This window comes from Microcebus murinus, chromosome 24, assembly GCF_040939455.1.
Source record: "Microcebus murinus isolate Inina chromosome 24, M.murinus_Inina_mat1.0, whole genome shotgun sequence".
NCBI classification, from domain to species: Eukaryota; Metazoa; Chordata; class Mammalia; order Primates; family Cheirogaleidae; genus Microcebus; species Microcebus murinus.
The window spans coordinates 19,899,704-19,916,978 of NC_134127.1; the positions used below are offsets into that span (position 1 = coordinate 19,899,704).

At 49.8% G+C, this 17,275-nt stretch overlaps 1 protein-coding gene across 1 annotated transcript in view; it reads right to left on the bottom strand.

Moving 5' to 3' along the window:
• PEBP4 (phosphatidylethanolamine binding protein 4) overlaps window positions 1-12,675 on the bottom strand; it is a 196,608-nt gene extending 183,933 nt beyond the window's left edge. Inside the window, exons 1-3 of the mRNA XM_075997215.1 lie at window positions 12,594-12,675; window positions 7,701-7,837; window positions 2,310-2,436 (exon numbers count right to left, since the gene is read on the bottom strand). Of these exons, the coding sequence (XP_075853330.1) occupies window positions 2,310-2,436; window positions 7,701-7,819 (246 nt within the window). The 5' untranslated portion in view covers window positions 7,820-7,837; window positions 12,594-12,675. The remainder of the gene's footprint in view (window positions 1-2,309; window positions 2,437-7,700; window positions 7,838-12,593) is intronic.
• Between the last annotated feature and the right edge of the window lie 4,600 nt (window positions 12,676-17,275).

Sequence of the window (17,275 nt, forward strand, 5' to 3'; positions counted from 1 at the left end):
AATTTGCCTTCTCACAGGCCTGTTACATTTTCATGAACTATAGTTATATAGTAGTATTAATATCACTTTTTCGTTTTTCCCACAGTTTCAACCACAACTTCCTTTTGTGAAATCCTTACCTCCCTGGCTTTCCTGATCACAACTCAGTGTCCTTCCCAAATCTCTGTGTTCCAGATCCATTTTCTGCCCCACCCCACCCCTGGGCTGAGACTGGATAGGTTTGTTAACAGTGGGAGATTTCAGGAAATGGCAGGGGTGACATTGTGTATGTGTTATGGGCCCATAGGCTAGAACAGTCAGCAACAACTGAACCGAATCAAAGCAAAGACCTTCCCAACTGGCATCAAAGCTCTTCCACGAAGTTCACCAGCGCTCAGAAAGTCTGCACTGCCATCTAGTGGACATCTGTAGTAACAACGGCACGCGGAAAGGAGCCCTTTGCCTAGAAACCCCTGGAGACAGTCATCAGCCTGTGAAAGCATCTGGCCCTCTCTCCACAAGGGAAAAACCAGAGGACAAGTTAATTAATGGTGAAGTCAAGAGTCCTTCCCCATGGGGTGGCATATACTCTTTCCTAAGAGACTGGGTTCCTGCCCCAAGTCTGTGGCCCTTCACCTCCTATCCTAAGAGTTAGAATCACAGCAGCCTCCCTTTCTCTGCTCCTTTAGCCTGTCTACAGTGTGACTTGGACCAAGGGTCCCCAGGTGGAAGGGCAGATGTGTATATGCATGGGTGTGCGTGTGTGTTCACATGTGTGTGCGCATATGTGGGGGGGGGGCAAAAGAAGACACCCAGAAGTCCTCCTCGTTGTTTACTTCCTGGGCCTCCCAAGGGAAAGGATGTTTGACATGTTTGCAAACAGGACAACCTATCAAAGCTTCATAGTAACAGCCTCATGAATTGTGAGACATGGCTGGAAACAGTGGCTCACACCTGTAATCCTAGCAGTCTGAGAGGCCAAGTGGGAGGATTGTTTGAGGCCAGGAGTTCAAGACCAACCTGAGCAAGAGCAAGACCCCATCTCTACAAAAAATAGAAAAATTAGCTGAGTGTGCACACCAGCTACTCAGGAGGCTGAGGCAGGAGGAGGATTGCTTGAGCCATGATGATGCCACTGCACTCTAGCCTGAGCGACAGAGTGAGACCCTGACTATAACACACTCTGTTTGGTCTCTGATAGTAAAAAACACTTCAAGAAAGAAAGGAAAGCCCTGCCCCCTACATCCAAGTAATCCATGCATCACTGCCCTCCACACTTGTGGCCTTGCTGTGTTTATGCTGACCACTGTCAGGACTGCCCAGGGTAGCACGAGAGGGAAGAAGAACCCCTGGTGGCCCCTCCATGCCACCCTGCACAGAAGCATCCAGAAGTTCCACTTTGGTGTGTATCCTTGGTCACATCCTGACCAAGACACTTCTATCTCCATGCATTTGTGACCCAAGTCCTGGTGGAGTCCCAGTCCTTGTGCCTAGGGTGATGCCAACACCTCCTGCCTTAACACAGCAGAAAGTAAGAGAACTACCACTGACACTTTGGGGGCTCAGTCTGGCCCAAGGGTCAAGGAAGGAGTAAGTAGTGACCAGAACACTGGACCAGCCCCCGAAGGACATGCTCTGGCTGCTGGGAGCAGCAGCAGCCCCCTTTCCCACATCCACGATGCTTTCCCAGGCTACTCAGATCCCCAAACCAAGGGAGGCTTCCAGAACAGGATCATGCTAATCAATTCCCAGTAAAACAAAGTTCCTAAAATGCTTTGTTCTTCTATTTTAGACAACTTTTGGTGAAAGAAGAGTGTGTCTCATACTGCAACAGCCAAGCACCAAGAAGTGCCGACCTCTCCTTGTCTAGCCTACTTGGGAAGCTCTGTCCTGGTACATATGAGCTTCTCTTTGGCTCAGATCTTTCTGAAAGCCCAGCCTGTGCGCCTTGAGAGAGGACTCCTCTCTCACTCCCACCTCTTCCTCTTCTCTGCCGACTCCAAAGCACACACCAGCAGGCCTCCACATTGCCTTTGCAGAGCCAGACTTGGGGGCTCAGAGGTTTCAGGGGAGCAGGAGGAGGCCTGGGTAGAGTGGTCTCCGACAATCACCAAAGGGTCTGCAACTCTCCCCGAGGCCCCCAGCCTCCTCCTCAAGGCCGTGGGACCACTCTAGGGAAGGTACATCGTTATGGTAACAGCCATCTGGTGCCACCAGACCCAACTTAGATGACTCTGCACACAGCTTCAAATCCTTGGATGAGCAAGCTCAGAGGGGCTTCAAGACCCTCCCCCCATCTCTCCCCTTTCAGGCCAGCCCTGCTTACTCACGTCCAAGGCCCCCGGGAACTTGACTATAGGCTCAGGCAAGTAGGTGATCTTCTGTCTGTAGTTGTGGCAGTCAGGAACATACTTGCAGCTAATGCTCCCCAACTCTGGGTAGAAAACGTCCAGGCCTCTATGGAGAGAAGGAGGAGGTTGCCCTGTGTCAGAGTTTTAGAGCAGCCTCGGATTCACAAACTTTCAGTCTAGCATTGTTGAGAACACAAAGTCAAACAGGATTAATTCCTAAACTTGTCACTAACTAGTTGTGTGATCCAGGAGTTACTTGAATTCTTTGAGCCTCAGTTTCCTCATCTGTAAAATGCGGACACCAATACCTCTCTCACAGGGTTAGTGTGAGGAGCAAAGTGGTGGCCAACGTCTAGGACAGAGCCTGGCATGCCGGGAGTGGTCAGAAAGTGTTAAACCTCATCATTATTTACTTCCCAAGAAGAATATACATCCTTAGGCAAACTTGGTCAGCATCTTTAAAATAGGATTGGGTTTATAAGAACAATATTTACATACAGCTTTTCAGGAACGCTCCTATTATGCTATTACGGAAAGAAAGGTTTAGCAAGTCAGCACGGGTTGCTTCATGGCAGAGACCTCTCTCCCCTAAACAATCGAGAGCTCCCATGCCTAAAATCCCACCATTAGTTGAATAATGCACTTCTTTGGGTTAAGTATCCGGCTAGATTCTTTCAAAATACAAATATCCCTTGAAGGTAAAATATCTCATCACTAAGACTGTAGTAGGAACCCACTTATCTATTTGCTCCTGAACAGTACGAGTGTTCTGAGAAGCTGGGTTCCTAGAAGGGAAGAAAATGTGGTATAGACCAAGGAGATGGAGGCTGCTGCAGGGGACAAACGTGACTGCTCCACGACTTCACCGGGGCTGGCCTTCAGCAGTCACTTATATTTGAAACTCAGAAACGTAAGCCAAGCTTTCCAAAAGATATTTTTTTAAACTTTTTCCACTTGTCCTTCTGTTATATTTTATCACCAAAACCCAGGGGCTCTGCACAGTTAACTTGGTGAAGACAATCAGCATGGCTGAGCTGTTCTGCAGCCTGTAGTGGCCACCCACAGCTGTCCACGGTGCCCTGCTGGGGGCGACGCCAGAAGGAGACCCCATGAGGATGTGATGTGGAGGGGAGCTCCCTGCGGTTGGGACTTCAAGGCAGGGTGAGGGCAGCTTCCTGGTGGGGAGCCCCACATCCCCACTCCTTCCCTTCCAGAGGCTCCTGCAGTCCAGCCTTGGGCAAAGGCCACCAAGCCCTCAGCACTTCCGTGGACCGGCACCCCCGATGCCCAGACGCAGGCGCTCAGGTCCCACTCATCATCGGCTTGCTGAGCGTATCCACTTCTTTCACTCTTCCCATGTTTACAGTGATTCTTTTTGGATGGCATGGTTTCAGCAGCTTTTGAAGACATTTTAGGGGGTGGCTTTTCATTTATCTTCATAGCAGCATTTTAAGGAACATTGGGTTTGTTTCTGTTGCAGCTCCCTGCCACTGCAGCTATCGAGATGTGAAGCAGAGAGAGGGGACCCTCCAAGGACAGAGAGACGGACAGTCGGCACACAGCATGGGCTTGGGAAACAATGGGGGATGGGGAGGAGGCGAACTGTGGGCAGAGGGTCCCTCCATTCCCAGAACAGGTGTCCCCTCTACATCCCGGTACAATTGCTGCAAATGTTTAAGGAGTTAAACAAGTGAAACCAGCAAGATGATATTTGGTGAATGGGCTTAGAGCCACAGGGTGTGTCCTGCCTGATAAACAGGGAACCAGGGATTAGATCCTGTCCCTGCCCTTCTCACCACATCCATGGCCGTTCCAGCCCAGTATTTCAAGATGGTATATTTCTCCGCATAGGAGGTCATGCCAAGGGTCGTGTGCAGGCCTTTGTCCTACTCAGTAGTTTTATCAGAGGCTTGGAGAAGGACACAGAGGCACATTTATTTGACTTGCAGACAGCACAGAGCTGATGATCGATTCATATGATCAAATGATCAAATCGACTTAAAAGAGAATCTGGATAAGCCTGAGATGCACCAAATCAAAAATTAAAATTAGTGAGAATTAAAACCTGTATCTGAGTCTGAACACCTTGAAGGCACCACCTGCTTGTGTGCCCTTGCTGCTGTGGTTCACCTGACATGGGACACATTCTCATTTCCACCCTGAGATTTGGGGAACCTCCTGATCTCTTTGACAAGACTTGGAAGCACCCTAGATAGTGGAGTGAACAAAGCAGTGGCCCTGGTCCCAGCTTGGCCATTAACCAGCACTGCAAAGGGACTGAAGGCAAAGGGAATGGTGTTTATTGGGCCACCCCAATAAGTCAGCTGTACCACGTATTATTCATTTAATGCAGTGATGCCTCAGAGCAGCTATTATCATTATTCTCATCTCCCAGATGACTAAACTGAGAAACCGTAGGACAATAAATGTTTGCAGCTGCTAAGTTTTAGGGTAATTTGTTGTGCAGCAACAGACAGCTAATACAATGGGTTTGTCCATACCCCTATACCACACAGCCTCCCTAGTGAGTCATTTGGTTTCTCCAGGCTTCAGTTTGAGCCAGATGGTCTCTTGAGTCTCTTTGTCATGGTAAGAATCAGAACAGAGAAACACAGCTTCCCAGCTGTACTTGTGGAAAGGGCTCAGAATTTCAGCTGCCCAAAGTGAGTGCTATGGTCTCAGTGCTGGTGTCCCCTCTAGATTCATATGTTGGAACTTAATCCCCAAAGTGATCACATTAAGAGGTGGGACCTTTAGGAGGTGATTAAGTCACCCTTATAAAAGGCACCCAGGCTGGGAGTGGTGGCTCACACCTATAATCCTAGCACTCTGGGAGGCCAAGGCGGGAGGGTTGCTCAAGATCAGGAGTTCAAGACCAGTCTGAGCAAGAATGAGACCCCATCTCTACTAAAAATAGAAACTAATTGGCCAACTAAAAATATATAGAAAAAAATTAGTTGGGCATGGTAGTGCATGCCTGTAGTCCCAGCTACTCAGGAGGCTGAGGCAGAAGGATTGCTTGAGCCCAGGAGTTTGAGGTTGTTGTGAGCTAGGCTGATGCCTCAGCACTGTAGCCTGAGCAACAGGGTGAGACACTGTCTAAAAAAAAAAAAAAAAAAAAGAATTCCCTATTGAACTCCAAACACCCAGGAGAGGAGTGGCTTCTCCAGAAGATCTCCTGGCACGGTCAGAAGCCCGAGCTGAGCAAGGATTGGTGCAGGGGGCCAAGGGCAGGAGGTTCCACTCTCTCCTCAGGGGTTCCATATGGCCATGATGTATTTTCATTTCAGTGACAATCTTTTATAAATAAAAATCTTCAGCAAGGCCAGGCGCAGTAGCTCATGCCTATAATCCTAGCACTCTGGGAGGCCAAGGTGGGTGGATTGCTTGAGATCAGGAGTTCGAAACTGGCCTGAGCAAGAGCGAGACCCCCGTCTCTACTATAAATAGAAAGAAATTAATTGGCCAACTAAAAAATCTATATAGAAAAAATTAGCCAGACATGGTGGTACATGCCTGTAGTCCCAGCTACTCGGGAGGCTGAGGCAGGAGGATCGCTTGAGCCCAGGAGTTTGAGGCTGCTGTCAGCTAGGCTGACGCCACGACACTCACTCTAGCCTGGGCAACAAAGTGAGACCCGGTCTCAAAAAATAAATAAATCAATAAATAAATAAATAAATAAAATCTTCAGCAGTAATAATGACAAAGCTTCCTTTTTGCAATGATGGCTTACAATCAAAAGACATCTTAGCATTCAGCCTTAGGGTCATAAATCCATGTCTCTGCTGGTATATTCTAGGAGTCCGGAGAATGGTCCCCCTAGCTCAAGTCTGAGAGGCGAGGCGCTGGGCCCAGGATGAGGGTCATCAGAGAAAGTGGGGATTGGGGGAGAGAGAAAGTATGGAGTCAGACAAGGGGGTAGATCCTGGCTCTGCCACTTCTGAGCCGGGTAGGCATGGCAGGCAGGTTCCTTAATCTCCAGGGACACTTCATCTGCAAAATAGGGATGATAATACCTACTCTGCAGATTCTTGGTGACAGTGACGTGAGTTAAGCAGACTAAACACCAGCAGAGGGGCCTGGCATATGGCAGGTGTCCTGGAGCTTCCCACGTGTGCACTAGTCACCAGGGCACCAAGATACAGATCTCCACAGGGCAGAGCCTAGGGCATCCAGGGTCCCAGGCTGGTCACTCCAGCGCCCACACAGACATCCTCATTTCCTAGGTGTTCCATGGTGTGGGAGATGTAGGGAAGCACCAAGACAATCCTTAATGGGATGAACACTGCGGCCTAGTCCTGCCTGGAGCTAGCCCAGCTGACCTCTCCAGTTTACGGGGCGGGGTTCGACCTTGCACCTCTAGGCCTGAGAAGCCTGTCTGCCTCTGGGTCTGCTCAACAGAGCACCTAGAAAATTAGAGCCTGCATGCGAGAAACAGCCACGTTTCTCTTCTTTCTCCCACACAAAAACTTCACCGGAACTGTTTAACATGATTTTTCGAAATGTACTAATAAAAATAAAATTTGTTACTTTTTTTTAAGGATTCAACTACATAACTTTTAAAGAGAATGCACTTATTTATTGCAATGTTTGCCAAAATTCAAATGGGTAGAAGAAGTAAGAAGTGAGAGTTCTCTCTCTCCCTCTTCCATTTCTCAGAGACAGGCTCAGTGTGAGGCTCAGTCCCTTCTCCCCTGCCAGTAGATTGGCAGCAAAGAGGCCTGGGGAGCCCTCAGAATGACCCTTAGGGTCCAGCAAAATGAAGACTTGCTTTTCTAGCCAGCAGAGACAGTAAGGAGAGAGCTGAACTTTTCATTCAACCCAGCATGGGAGAGGCTTGTACCATTGGAAGGGAAGAAGCTGGCCTTGGCCAGCCTCATCACTGGGCTCTGTCCAGTGTCACACTCTCTACAGAGCCCTGTCTCAACACACCTGGGGCCCATTATCAAAAAAAGTCTCTCACACAGGAAGGGTCCAGTCACAGACATTCCTACAACTGCCACTTGTTAAAATGCTGCTCTGTTGGGGGTGCTGGGGGAGGGGGCATTCTGGGCTATAGGGAGGAGGGAGGGCCTCTTTCTGGGTCCCAGCAGGAAGGGTAAAAGCCAACCCCACCAAGGCCTCTCACATTTGGAGGACCGTAGGGGAGCCAACCCATATCCACAGCCCTCTTGGTCAGAGACATGCTTTCTGGAAGGCAGGGAGGAGCCTGTTTCAAAGTCCCTTTCTCAGTGCCATCCTCCATCAAGGTGGTCTCCAGATCTAACATCTGTTCAGCCTTTCCCAACAAAGTGGGCTTAGGAGATGGTGCTCCTTGGTTCTGGAAACACCCCTCCTTGCGATCTGCCCGCCCGGCCTGCCCTGCCTTACTTGCACAGGCCAGCGTCTTCCTCCTGCAGGGGCTCATAGGCACACGGGTCGTTTTCATCCTCCTCTCCAGTGACCACCAGCACAAGACCCAGCAACAGGGCTGCTGTTGACAGCCTCATCTTCCAACCTCCGGGCACCTGGAACAGAAGAAGCTTTAGAGTAGCTGGACCCCCTGCAGAAGGCTGCCTACCCGCTGCCCATGCCCCTCCCCAAGGGCCCACCTGGTGGGGCAGTGACCTCTGGTTAGTGCAGGGAGAGGGCCGAGCAGCTGTCTGGGCTCCAGCAGCTAATCCGCCACCCGGACACGAGTACCTTGGGAGGACCTGGGCCTCCTCCAAGCTGGACTCAATTTGCAGCCCTGGCGGAGGCCCCTCCCCTTGCAGGCCACGGCTTTGTTGTCACTCTTGTCCTGGCTGCCAGGCCAGAAAGTAGGCTACAAAGTAGACGTGCTTATGTAAGACTTTCAGTACAGCTCCTTGTCCTGCCCCTGCATTTGCACCGAGTGTGGTCAGCTGGCCAGGGACAGCTTGCTCCTTAACTCTAAGGCCAGCCCTAGGACACTTGGGACCTCAGGCTCTGGACTGGGGGTGGGGTTTGGGGGTTGGGCTGAGCTGTGCTCCTCAGACAGGCTCTGCCTCTCCTGGCCCCAGTACCTCCAGCACCTGTTCCAAGGTGGAGATGGCTGGAGACAGCCACCCAGGAGGGCTGCAGCATGGGTGGAGGCAGAGGTAACTGGCCTGAGGCCAGCTCTGAAGGGCCAGCTGAGGACAGGAGGGTACATCTGGCTGCACCTTGCAGCTGTGCTGAACTCAGCAGTCTCCCAAAATAACAGCCTCCGGAGAAGGAGGCCTGCAGAGGTACTGGGGGCTCAGAAGGGGGTGGCCTGCCCCAGCGCTCTGGGAGGGGGGAGTGAGGGCCCGCAGAGTCGCCTGCATTCCCTCCGGGGAACAGTCCTGCCGCCAGTGTACCGGACTCTGATCTGAGCCAGAGCAGGCAAGGGAAGATCAAAGCCAGCTCCCTACAGCCTTTCCCAGGCTTTGCTCTCAGTCCTCTCAGAGGCCAGATGGGAGACTATTCCACCAGCCAGCAACTCAGGACTCCTGGCTGGTGCTCTGAGCTCTGCCTGGGCTCTGCAGAGGAGGCCACACTGTGCCTCCATAGAATGCACAACTTTTCCTCCTCAAAAAACAAGTAAAATAACTCCTGTCACCCCTGTGCCTTGCTAAGTAAGATGAGCTCAGAGCTATAAAGTATCTGCACCTAGATCTTTAGGAAACTATTGACAGGATAGCCTGCTTTCTGGTTCAATTCCTGCCTTCAGGATCCCAGCTTCTAGCAAAAAGTCCCCCTTTGGGGCTACAAATTAAACACATTTTTCAATCATTAGGCACCCTGAAGTACCACCAGGGCTCCCCCACAGAGAATTTATTCCCAAGGTCTCCCCTACTGGAAAGTGTCTAATAGTAGCCTCCTCACAAGATCATTGTGAGAAAAAAGTGAAATAAACTGGAAAGCACTCAGTAAGGCACCTGGCACATAGAAAATGCTCAATAATTTATGGGTAGTGCAGGCATTCTTCCACAGGTCCATGTTCATTCATTTATTCATTTACTCATTTGCAATCCATTTCACCTATAGGTATTGAGCACCTCCCACGTGCCTGTCCCGTGTGGGACCCTGGGATATATAGTTTTAGCAGGGTCCCTGTCATGCAGCTCACAGAGCGGCCAGAGCCAGAGGATGCTGCTGCCAGAAGGGTTGCCCAAGGCCAAGAGACTCTCTTCCAAAGGGCAGCTGCTAAAGAAGCCAAAATGCCCAGAGGCGGGGGCATGTCAGTGGGCCCACCCAAGACAGCCATCTTTCCTCATTCTACGTGCCAGGCACTTCTATCTCTGACTCCTCATGCCAATCCTCTGAAACCGGCTCTATTATCAACCTATCTTACACAGAAGGGGGCACAGAAAGCTTAGCTGACCTGATTTTGGCCACACAGCGCGTAAGTGTGAGATTCGAACCCAGTCTCGCTTCAGAATCGGCGCTCTTAACCACTCCGCTCCACTGCCCCCTACTGGCGTAGATCCCCCTCCGAACTCCCTCCATATTCCGTTTGCTCTTGGGAGGAGAGCCCAGAATCCTCCACGTGACCCATGATGCCCTGCGAGATCCGAGATCCGGCTCTTCCGGCCTCTCTAGCAGCCTTTGTGTCTCACATGTTAGCTCCGCCCCAGCCCCACGCCCCACCCCCTCGGGTGGGTGTGGCCAGAAGGTTCTTTCCTCAGGGAAACTTGCTCTGACCTCTCAGGCTCAATTAGTTTACTGCTCTACACAATCAGAGCACCCTACTTCTTCCCTCCTTATTTTTATATATTTGCAATAAATTATTTTGTAGTTATTGGCTTAGTGATAGTGCCCCCCCACACACCGCCCCTGGCCGTGTCCTGCGTTCCAAGCACGCTTCCCGGCCTATATAGGCGCTTAATAAAATGCTTCTTTAAATGCAGGGAATAATTGCCATATCTGTTTCCGATCCTCCTTATTTTCACTTAACAGCTCCTAACTCCCTGTAAACATTAGTATTCCTACTACCCACTCACGTTGGCCCCTAGCCCTGGGTCCCTCTTGCTTATTTATCTAACCTCCTCCAGCTTGTTTTTGTACAGAGAGATCTGGCAGAATGCAGCGGTTCTCGGTGTTTTCAAACCCTGTCATTCTCTTGGGGATTCAACAGACTTCGCTTCATACTTGTGTGAACTAAACTAAAATCTTAAGACACTCCCTCCCCCACCAGCTGACTGAATGGACCCCCTCTTGGCCAAGGGGATACCCTAAAACTGAGTTGCCAGCCATGAGAAGGGACGTCAGACAGGCCTCATCATGTAGATATGAGTTACCCCCTCCCTTTTTGTAGATATCCCCTGTAACTTATTCACAGGCAGAAGGCTCAGCAAGACAAACCTGCAGGTCCTCAATTCACACAACAAATCACTTGAGTAGGGGTATGTGTCCTGTGGCTTGTCTCTGATCAACAGACTTCCTTATCTTAACTCAAGGATTTCCTTTCTGCTGACTCCTGGTCATTTAGACAATGCCTAACTCTTTCAGCCAATTGTCAACTAAAGAATCCCTAAACTCACCTCTGCACAGCCAATCTCTCCATATGGGGCACTTTTCTCTCCCACCCCATGAGCCACCTGGCTAACTTTCGCCCACCCTTCAAGTGCTATTTAAACATCACTTCCTTCAGGGAACCTTCGTGGGCATTCTCTCATATCCAGAGACAGCATCTGTAGGATATTACTCTCTGGGCATATTTGCCTATTTACTTGTACTTCTCTGCACTAGACTGTCGTCACCTTTGTGGGGCCAGGACTTTATGCAGCCTATGAATTGCTGTGTCTGCCACCAGCACAGTGCCTGGGAATAGCAGGTGCTATTACCAAGTGATGAAGAGAGACAATAACAGAGGTGGGCAGATATGAACTTCCTAAAACCATGCTTTTCCCTCTATCGTGGAAGGGTCTCACTTGAGCTCCAGGGGCTGTGTTGCTCCTCCCTCCATAGCATCTGTAGCTTTGCCCCTTCTGCTCTAGCTTTCTGTGCACATAGTTCATCCTGTAACGGCCCCATTTATCTCTGTGTTTCCCACAGCACGTTGAGCATAGCAGATGCTTAGTAAATAGATAAATAAGCACGCACATTTAAAAACCATGTGTTGTAAACAGACTATTCTGACCTTTGGTTGTTCTTCATATTTAAAGAATGGGAAAGAAGGCCAGGCTTGGTGGCTCCTAGCACTCTGGGAGGCTGAGGCAGGAGGATACCTTGAGCTCAGAAGTTCGAAACCAGCCTGAGCAAGAGCAAGACTCCATCTCTACAAAAAATGGAAAAATTAACTGGGCACGATGTTGAGCACCTGTAGTACCAGCTACTCAGGAGGCTGAGGCAGGAGGATCTCTGGAGCCCGGGAGTTTGAGGTTGCAATGAGCTGTGATGACACCACTGCACTCTAACCAGGGTGACAAAGTAAGCCCCTAACTCAAAAAAAAAAAAAAAAAAAAAAAAGCTTAGCTTGCCTTCCTTCTACCAAGCAGAAGGTAGAGGAATCGGTGGTGGCAGTGATGTCATGGGCAAAGAGAGTTCCAGACACGTATTTTCCAAGCAGTTACACACTTCAGGGGTCAGGGGCGTGTCTGTGGGATAAGTCCAGCCCTGGCCCTTGTCCCATCTGTCCATTTTTCCAAAGGTCCAGCTACACCTCCAGCTAGAGGGCCCCCTTCACTCCAGGGACACAAGCTCTCCTTTTGGGTAGCCCCAGCTTGCTGACTTCATAATAAGTCTATTTCTTCAGTCATATATTGTAAATATTAATGAATCACTTTGCTCACAAAATGGAAAGCTCCTGAGGTGCTATGAAATGATGTGCTTCACACATTCATTTGCTGCCATGTCAGCCTTGAAAGACCACTTCTAAGCATGAAAGGAGACAGGGACTCTTCTTCCTATTTCTTGGAAGGGGAAATGAGGACCCCACAAGGAAAAGGAACTCTCCGAGTCCGTTGGAAGTAAGGCCTGCCTAAAATCAATGATGCTCCTGCTAGCCCAGAAATCCAGCAGTGAGAAAGGTGCCAAAGTGCCCTTTCGGGGGAGAGTTAGAGAAATGTCTGATGCTCAGAGACAGGTGCCTGGAAATGCCATGAATTTGAATGATTGCCTTAAATCACGTTAGAGTAAAGAAATTGGAACTATCACCTTTAATACTAATTTCTATTAGTTTCCTAGGCCAAGTTCCTATCTCTAAGATTCTCTGTCTGTCTCTCTTTCTCTCTCTCTCTCCCTCTCATATGGAAAGTCCTTACCTCACACCAACAGGGGAGAAGAGCCCTTGTCACTTACCCAGAGCAGTTCAGGAGCTGTTGGGTCGTGGCTGCGGGAAGGCCAGAAATCTTGGCAGGTTTCTGGGCTGGACAAGGTGGGGAGAAAGTTCCCTCCAGGATGCCCCACAGTTTGGGCCCTTAAGGCAATCAGGGTCTGCTGGTGTTGAGAGTTTGGAAGTGTTCAAGAAGGTTCTTGGAGTGGCAGGAGGGGAGGCAGCAGTTGGCTGTTGGGGAGGCAGTTGGGGAAGTTCCAGGGAAGTTCCAGGGAGGAGCTAATACATAGGGCAGGAGAATAGGAAAAGAAAAGAAGAGGAAAAGAAGGGTGGGTGGGTTTTCCTGCATTCCTCCTTCCAAAGATTCTAAGGAAAAGAGTAGAAACCACAGAGACAATTCTCTTACTGTTTCTACTAACTGTCAACCTATGCTGTGAGGCAGGTGGAAGGGACACCAGAGATGGACAGAGAAAGCTGCAGAGGAGCAGAGAGAGAAACCACTGAGACCGGAGTCCAGAGAAAGATGTCTAGCATTTGACCATGTGGAACAAAAGGCATGTAGCCATAAGATAGCTGAGAGGCAGGATTGGCAACTGTCCTCAGAGCTCCCAATCTGGAGGGGATTTGGAACCTTCACCTTCCCCAACAAGTACAGCCGGGAGCCTGTGGAATAATGGAAAACACCCCCTCCTCTTCAAGGCCAAGTCTTTCAGGCTGGCTCAGACTTAGGTGTCCACAGGTAACGTTCTAGTAAACAGGTGACTAAACCCAGTCCAGGACTAAACTAGTCCCTGGTTTTCAGGACATTAGCTGCCTGCTGTTTTAAATAACCATACCTGGAACCACAACCTTGCTTTTCTTCTGGAGAGTTCTTTCCAGAGAAATCAAGAAACTGTTACCAAAAGCTCAGCACTTGTCCACAAGGTTGCATCAGAAGAACGAGGACAAACAGTTGAGGAGAAGGAAAGAGAAGTTTATTCCTTTGCTAGCAAAGGAGGAAAAACGGTAGACTCTCATGTCAAAATCCTAATTTTCCTGAACATAAGCAGAAATATAGAGCTTTTAAAGGGAGGGCCCTCAGTTCTAGGCCACTGTGTTAATGATTCTCATCCTGCCATCTCTGCCAAAGACAAAGCCTGTGACCTCCACCCACCTGGGCCCACCTGGGCCCATCTGGGAGACTAGCTATGGCCTGGGATGGCTGAGCTGTCTCCTGTAACACAAAGATCAAAAGACATTCTCCCTGCCTGAAGTAGGGATGTAGGCCAGGCTGCAATTCCTGGAAAAAATGGGGGAAGTTTTAAGCACTCAGAAAATTTTATTTTTAATTACAGAAAATATTTTTGTGTTTTTTACCTCTGTTAATTCCCCACTGTCAATTTTATGACTACATATATGGGAGGAGGGGCGACTACTCTGTTACAGAATCAATGGAAATTCATACACTAAACCAGTGGTTCTGCACTGCAGACCACCTGAGAAGTTTCTGGAAAATATCAATGCCTGGCCTCAACCCAGATGAATTGCACCAGAATCTCTGGGGTTGAGACCTAGACATGGGTATTTTTAAATGCTTCCCAGGTGACTCTAATGAGCTCCCAGGCTAGAGAGTCCCTGTATTAAATGTAGATGAGAGGCAGGTACCTGGCAGGGGCTGAAGGTACAAAGATGAGCTCACAGCCTAGGCAAGAGAGATAAGCATCAAACCAAACAACCACAATGAAATTGCCGTCTGACCGTGCCAAGTTCATCACAGAAGCAGCCCAGGGGGAAAGAGGAAAATGTGTTCATCACATCACAAATCACAAATGTGTTTTTTCTTTTCTGTATCTTATCATGGTTTGACATCTTGGGGACCTTGCTGAGCTGGGAGGGCCTATCCCTCCCACACTAGCTAATTCCTGGAGTTAGTAAACAACAGGTCTCCAGAGCACACCTTTCATATGCAAATCAACCAATGCAGAGCCCATCCCCCAGCCACTTCCTTTACCAGACATTGAGCCAATGTTCCCCCTGCCCTAAACACCCTAGGGCCAGGGACCAGAGAGTAGGGACCATCCCTATGGTCCAGAGCCCACCAACATTATGCAAACTGGCCAATCCCAAACCAGCGTCAGCAGCTCACCCTGCCTGGCCCTTGCATCTCACAGAGATCACAATGAAGGCTCTGGTCTTCCCCATGTGGCCTTGTGTGGCATGGCATGGTGTGGTATGCTCCCCTCTCTGAGGAACTATAAGTAATAAATTCTTTCAATGATCTTGGCCTGTCACTCAGTCATCTCTGTCAATTAGAATCCACAGTACAATAGACACAGAGGGGGTGGTTATCTTACAGAGTGAGCATCCAGGAAGGCTTTGAAACAGGGACAGCATAAGAGTGTCCTACATACAAAGGCATCAAGACCAGAAGGGTGCAGGGCTGGTGGACTAGGAGCAGGATGGAACTGCTGGAGCACTGAGCACAGGGACCAAGAGAGATGGGGTGGGGACAGTATGCAGGCCTTGGGCTGGGTCAGGGAATCTCAGGGGCAGCATGACATTGTCATTCAGGCTTATGACATGTCCAAGAGCTGGACAGAAGGTAAGAGACTATTCTACTGGTGGGAAAACCAAGGCATGGGGGGGGGGGAGTTGAGTCTTCTTTAAATAAGAGCTGACTTATGCACTTGTCTTCTTTCCAGCAAGTCCTACTAACTCATCCATTTCTCAGCGTTGGCTTCAGTGACGTTAACAAGGCCATGAGTGAGATCCTTTAAGCTGGCACTGACATTCCCCACCAGGGGAGACCATGGGAAGAGAGATTAGAGTGGCAAGCCAGGCACAGAGGGTACCTTTTCCTGAGGCAGAACACATGCTGTGGTTCTGAACCATGGACCTACCTCTTTTAGCCTGTGACATTGATCATGCTTCTTACTCTCTTGGCCCATTTCCTCATCGATAGAGTGGGCATATGAGCCCATGTGTCTAGGTGTCGTCACATAGTATGTTTGAGTCTGTCTTTCCCCCCTTAAATCAGGAAAATTCTGTATCTGATGAGAACAGAAAAAAATAATGACACATTCCACTGAAACTGCAAGAGGCAGCTTTCGTGCCAGGGGGTGATAGTTCCAGACAATCCCCGCCACAAGAGGTTCCTTAGGGCTGCCAGAAGATCTGCTCCACTAGCCGGTGTCAACCCCCATCATCTTGCTGTGCTAAATCAAGGCGTTGTCACTTTCCTGGAGAGCCTCCAGAGCCAGCCACAGGGCAAACAGATGTTGTAACAGGCCACAGGAGTTCCTATGCAAGTTTCCTGAGGCTCTCCGCAGAGAGGAAAGGCGGGGGATAGACAAGTCCTTTCCACCCCTGCTCTTTGCCGCCAGGTGCTCTGCTCCACTTGGATGCCTTGTGCCTCTAGGGCCATTCCAATGCCAACCGCAGCTTCCATTTACTGAGCACTCAGCGTGTGCCAGGCAGCGTGTGGGCACATGCAACCAGCTCTACCCCATTTTGTCCTCCCCACAGCCCCACGATGTGGGCACTCTTGTCTCCACTTGACAGCTGAAGATTGGTATGATTGAAAACTCTATCCAAGGTCACACATCTGGTGAACAGAAGAGCCAGATCCCAACCTGGATCTGTCTGAATCCAAAGCGTGTGTTCTTACTACCCACTTGCATTTCCCAGGCTCAGTGGCCCACCCCTTTGACACTTCTCCCTTGTGTCATCCCATTCATTCGTTCAAGCAATCCTTTTATAGCTTTTCCCCAGGGTCCTCTCCAGGCCAGGTGCTGTGTACCTCTGCGGCAGCGGCAGCAAGGCTCCTTGTCACTGTATCAGTGTGCAATTAGAGAAACAAAAGTGGTCTCAACTGGGTCTGGAATGGACATTGGCTGGCCCCTTTGGAGAAAGGTGAGTAGAGTAGCTGCCAATTCAATAAACATCCACTGGGCCCAACCATAGGCAAATCAGTGTGCTAAGCACTGGGGACACCAACACAACAAATGCAGCACAGTGTCTGCCTCCGCGGTTTCATGGGAAGGACAGCCTTTACTTACCCAGCAGCAAAACAAGAAAGCCTGTGATAGGAGCTGTAATACACAAGTGAACTGAACAGTCGGGTAATTTGTGAGAAGGGAATTGAGGGCAACTTCACAAAGGAGGGAATGTTTTACAATGGGCCTGGGAGGCTGTTTACTCTGAGTTCATCCTTTTTGCCTTGAAGGGGACTAGAGCTCTTGCATCAAATCCTTCAGGGCCCCGCCAGAGCCCCAAACTCTGACACCAGATTAGATATAGCTGCTGAGTCTTATTAGAGTCACCTGCTTCCCCTCACTCAACCCCTGGGTCATTAACATGAGCCGAAGGCACCGATGGCTAGTGTGTATGGCCCTGGGATAGGCCTGCCCCGTGTGTGTCACAGCATTTGCAGACACCAGCCAAGGAATAAAGATCAGGTCTGGGATGAGACCAGGTTCTTGCTCTTCACTGGGAAAGTCATTTGAGACCTCAGAGGAAAGACAAGGGTGGCCTTCCTCTTCTCCCTGGCCTTGTCCACAGTGTTCACCTAGGGAGGGAGCTTCGTTAGGAAGGCACCTGCTAAGATCAGGGTGGATCTTTCCGAAACTCAGTTGGACTGTCTTCTTTTTATATGCAGTAATTATTTCCCAAGGCCACACAAGATGGTGGGTGCACGAGTGGAAGGCCCGGAGGAAGCCTTGTCCCCTGC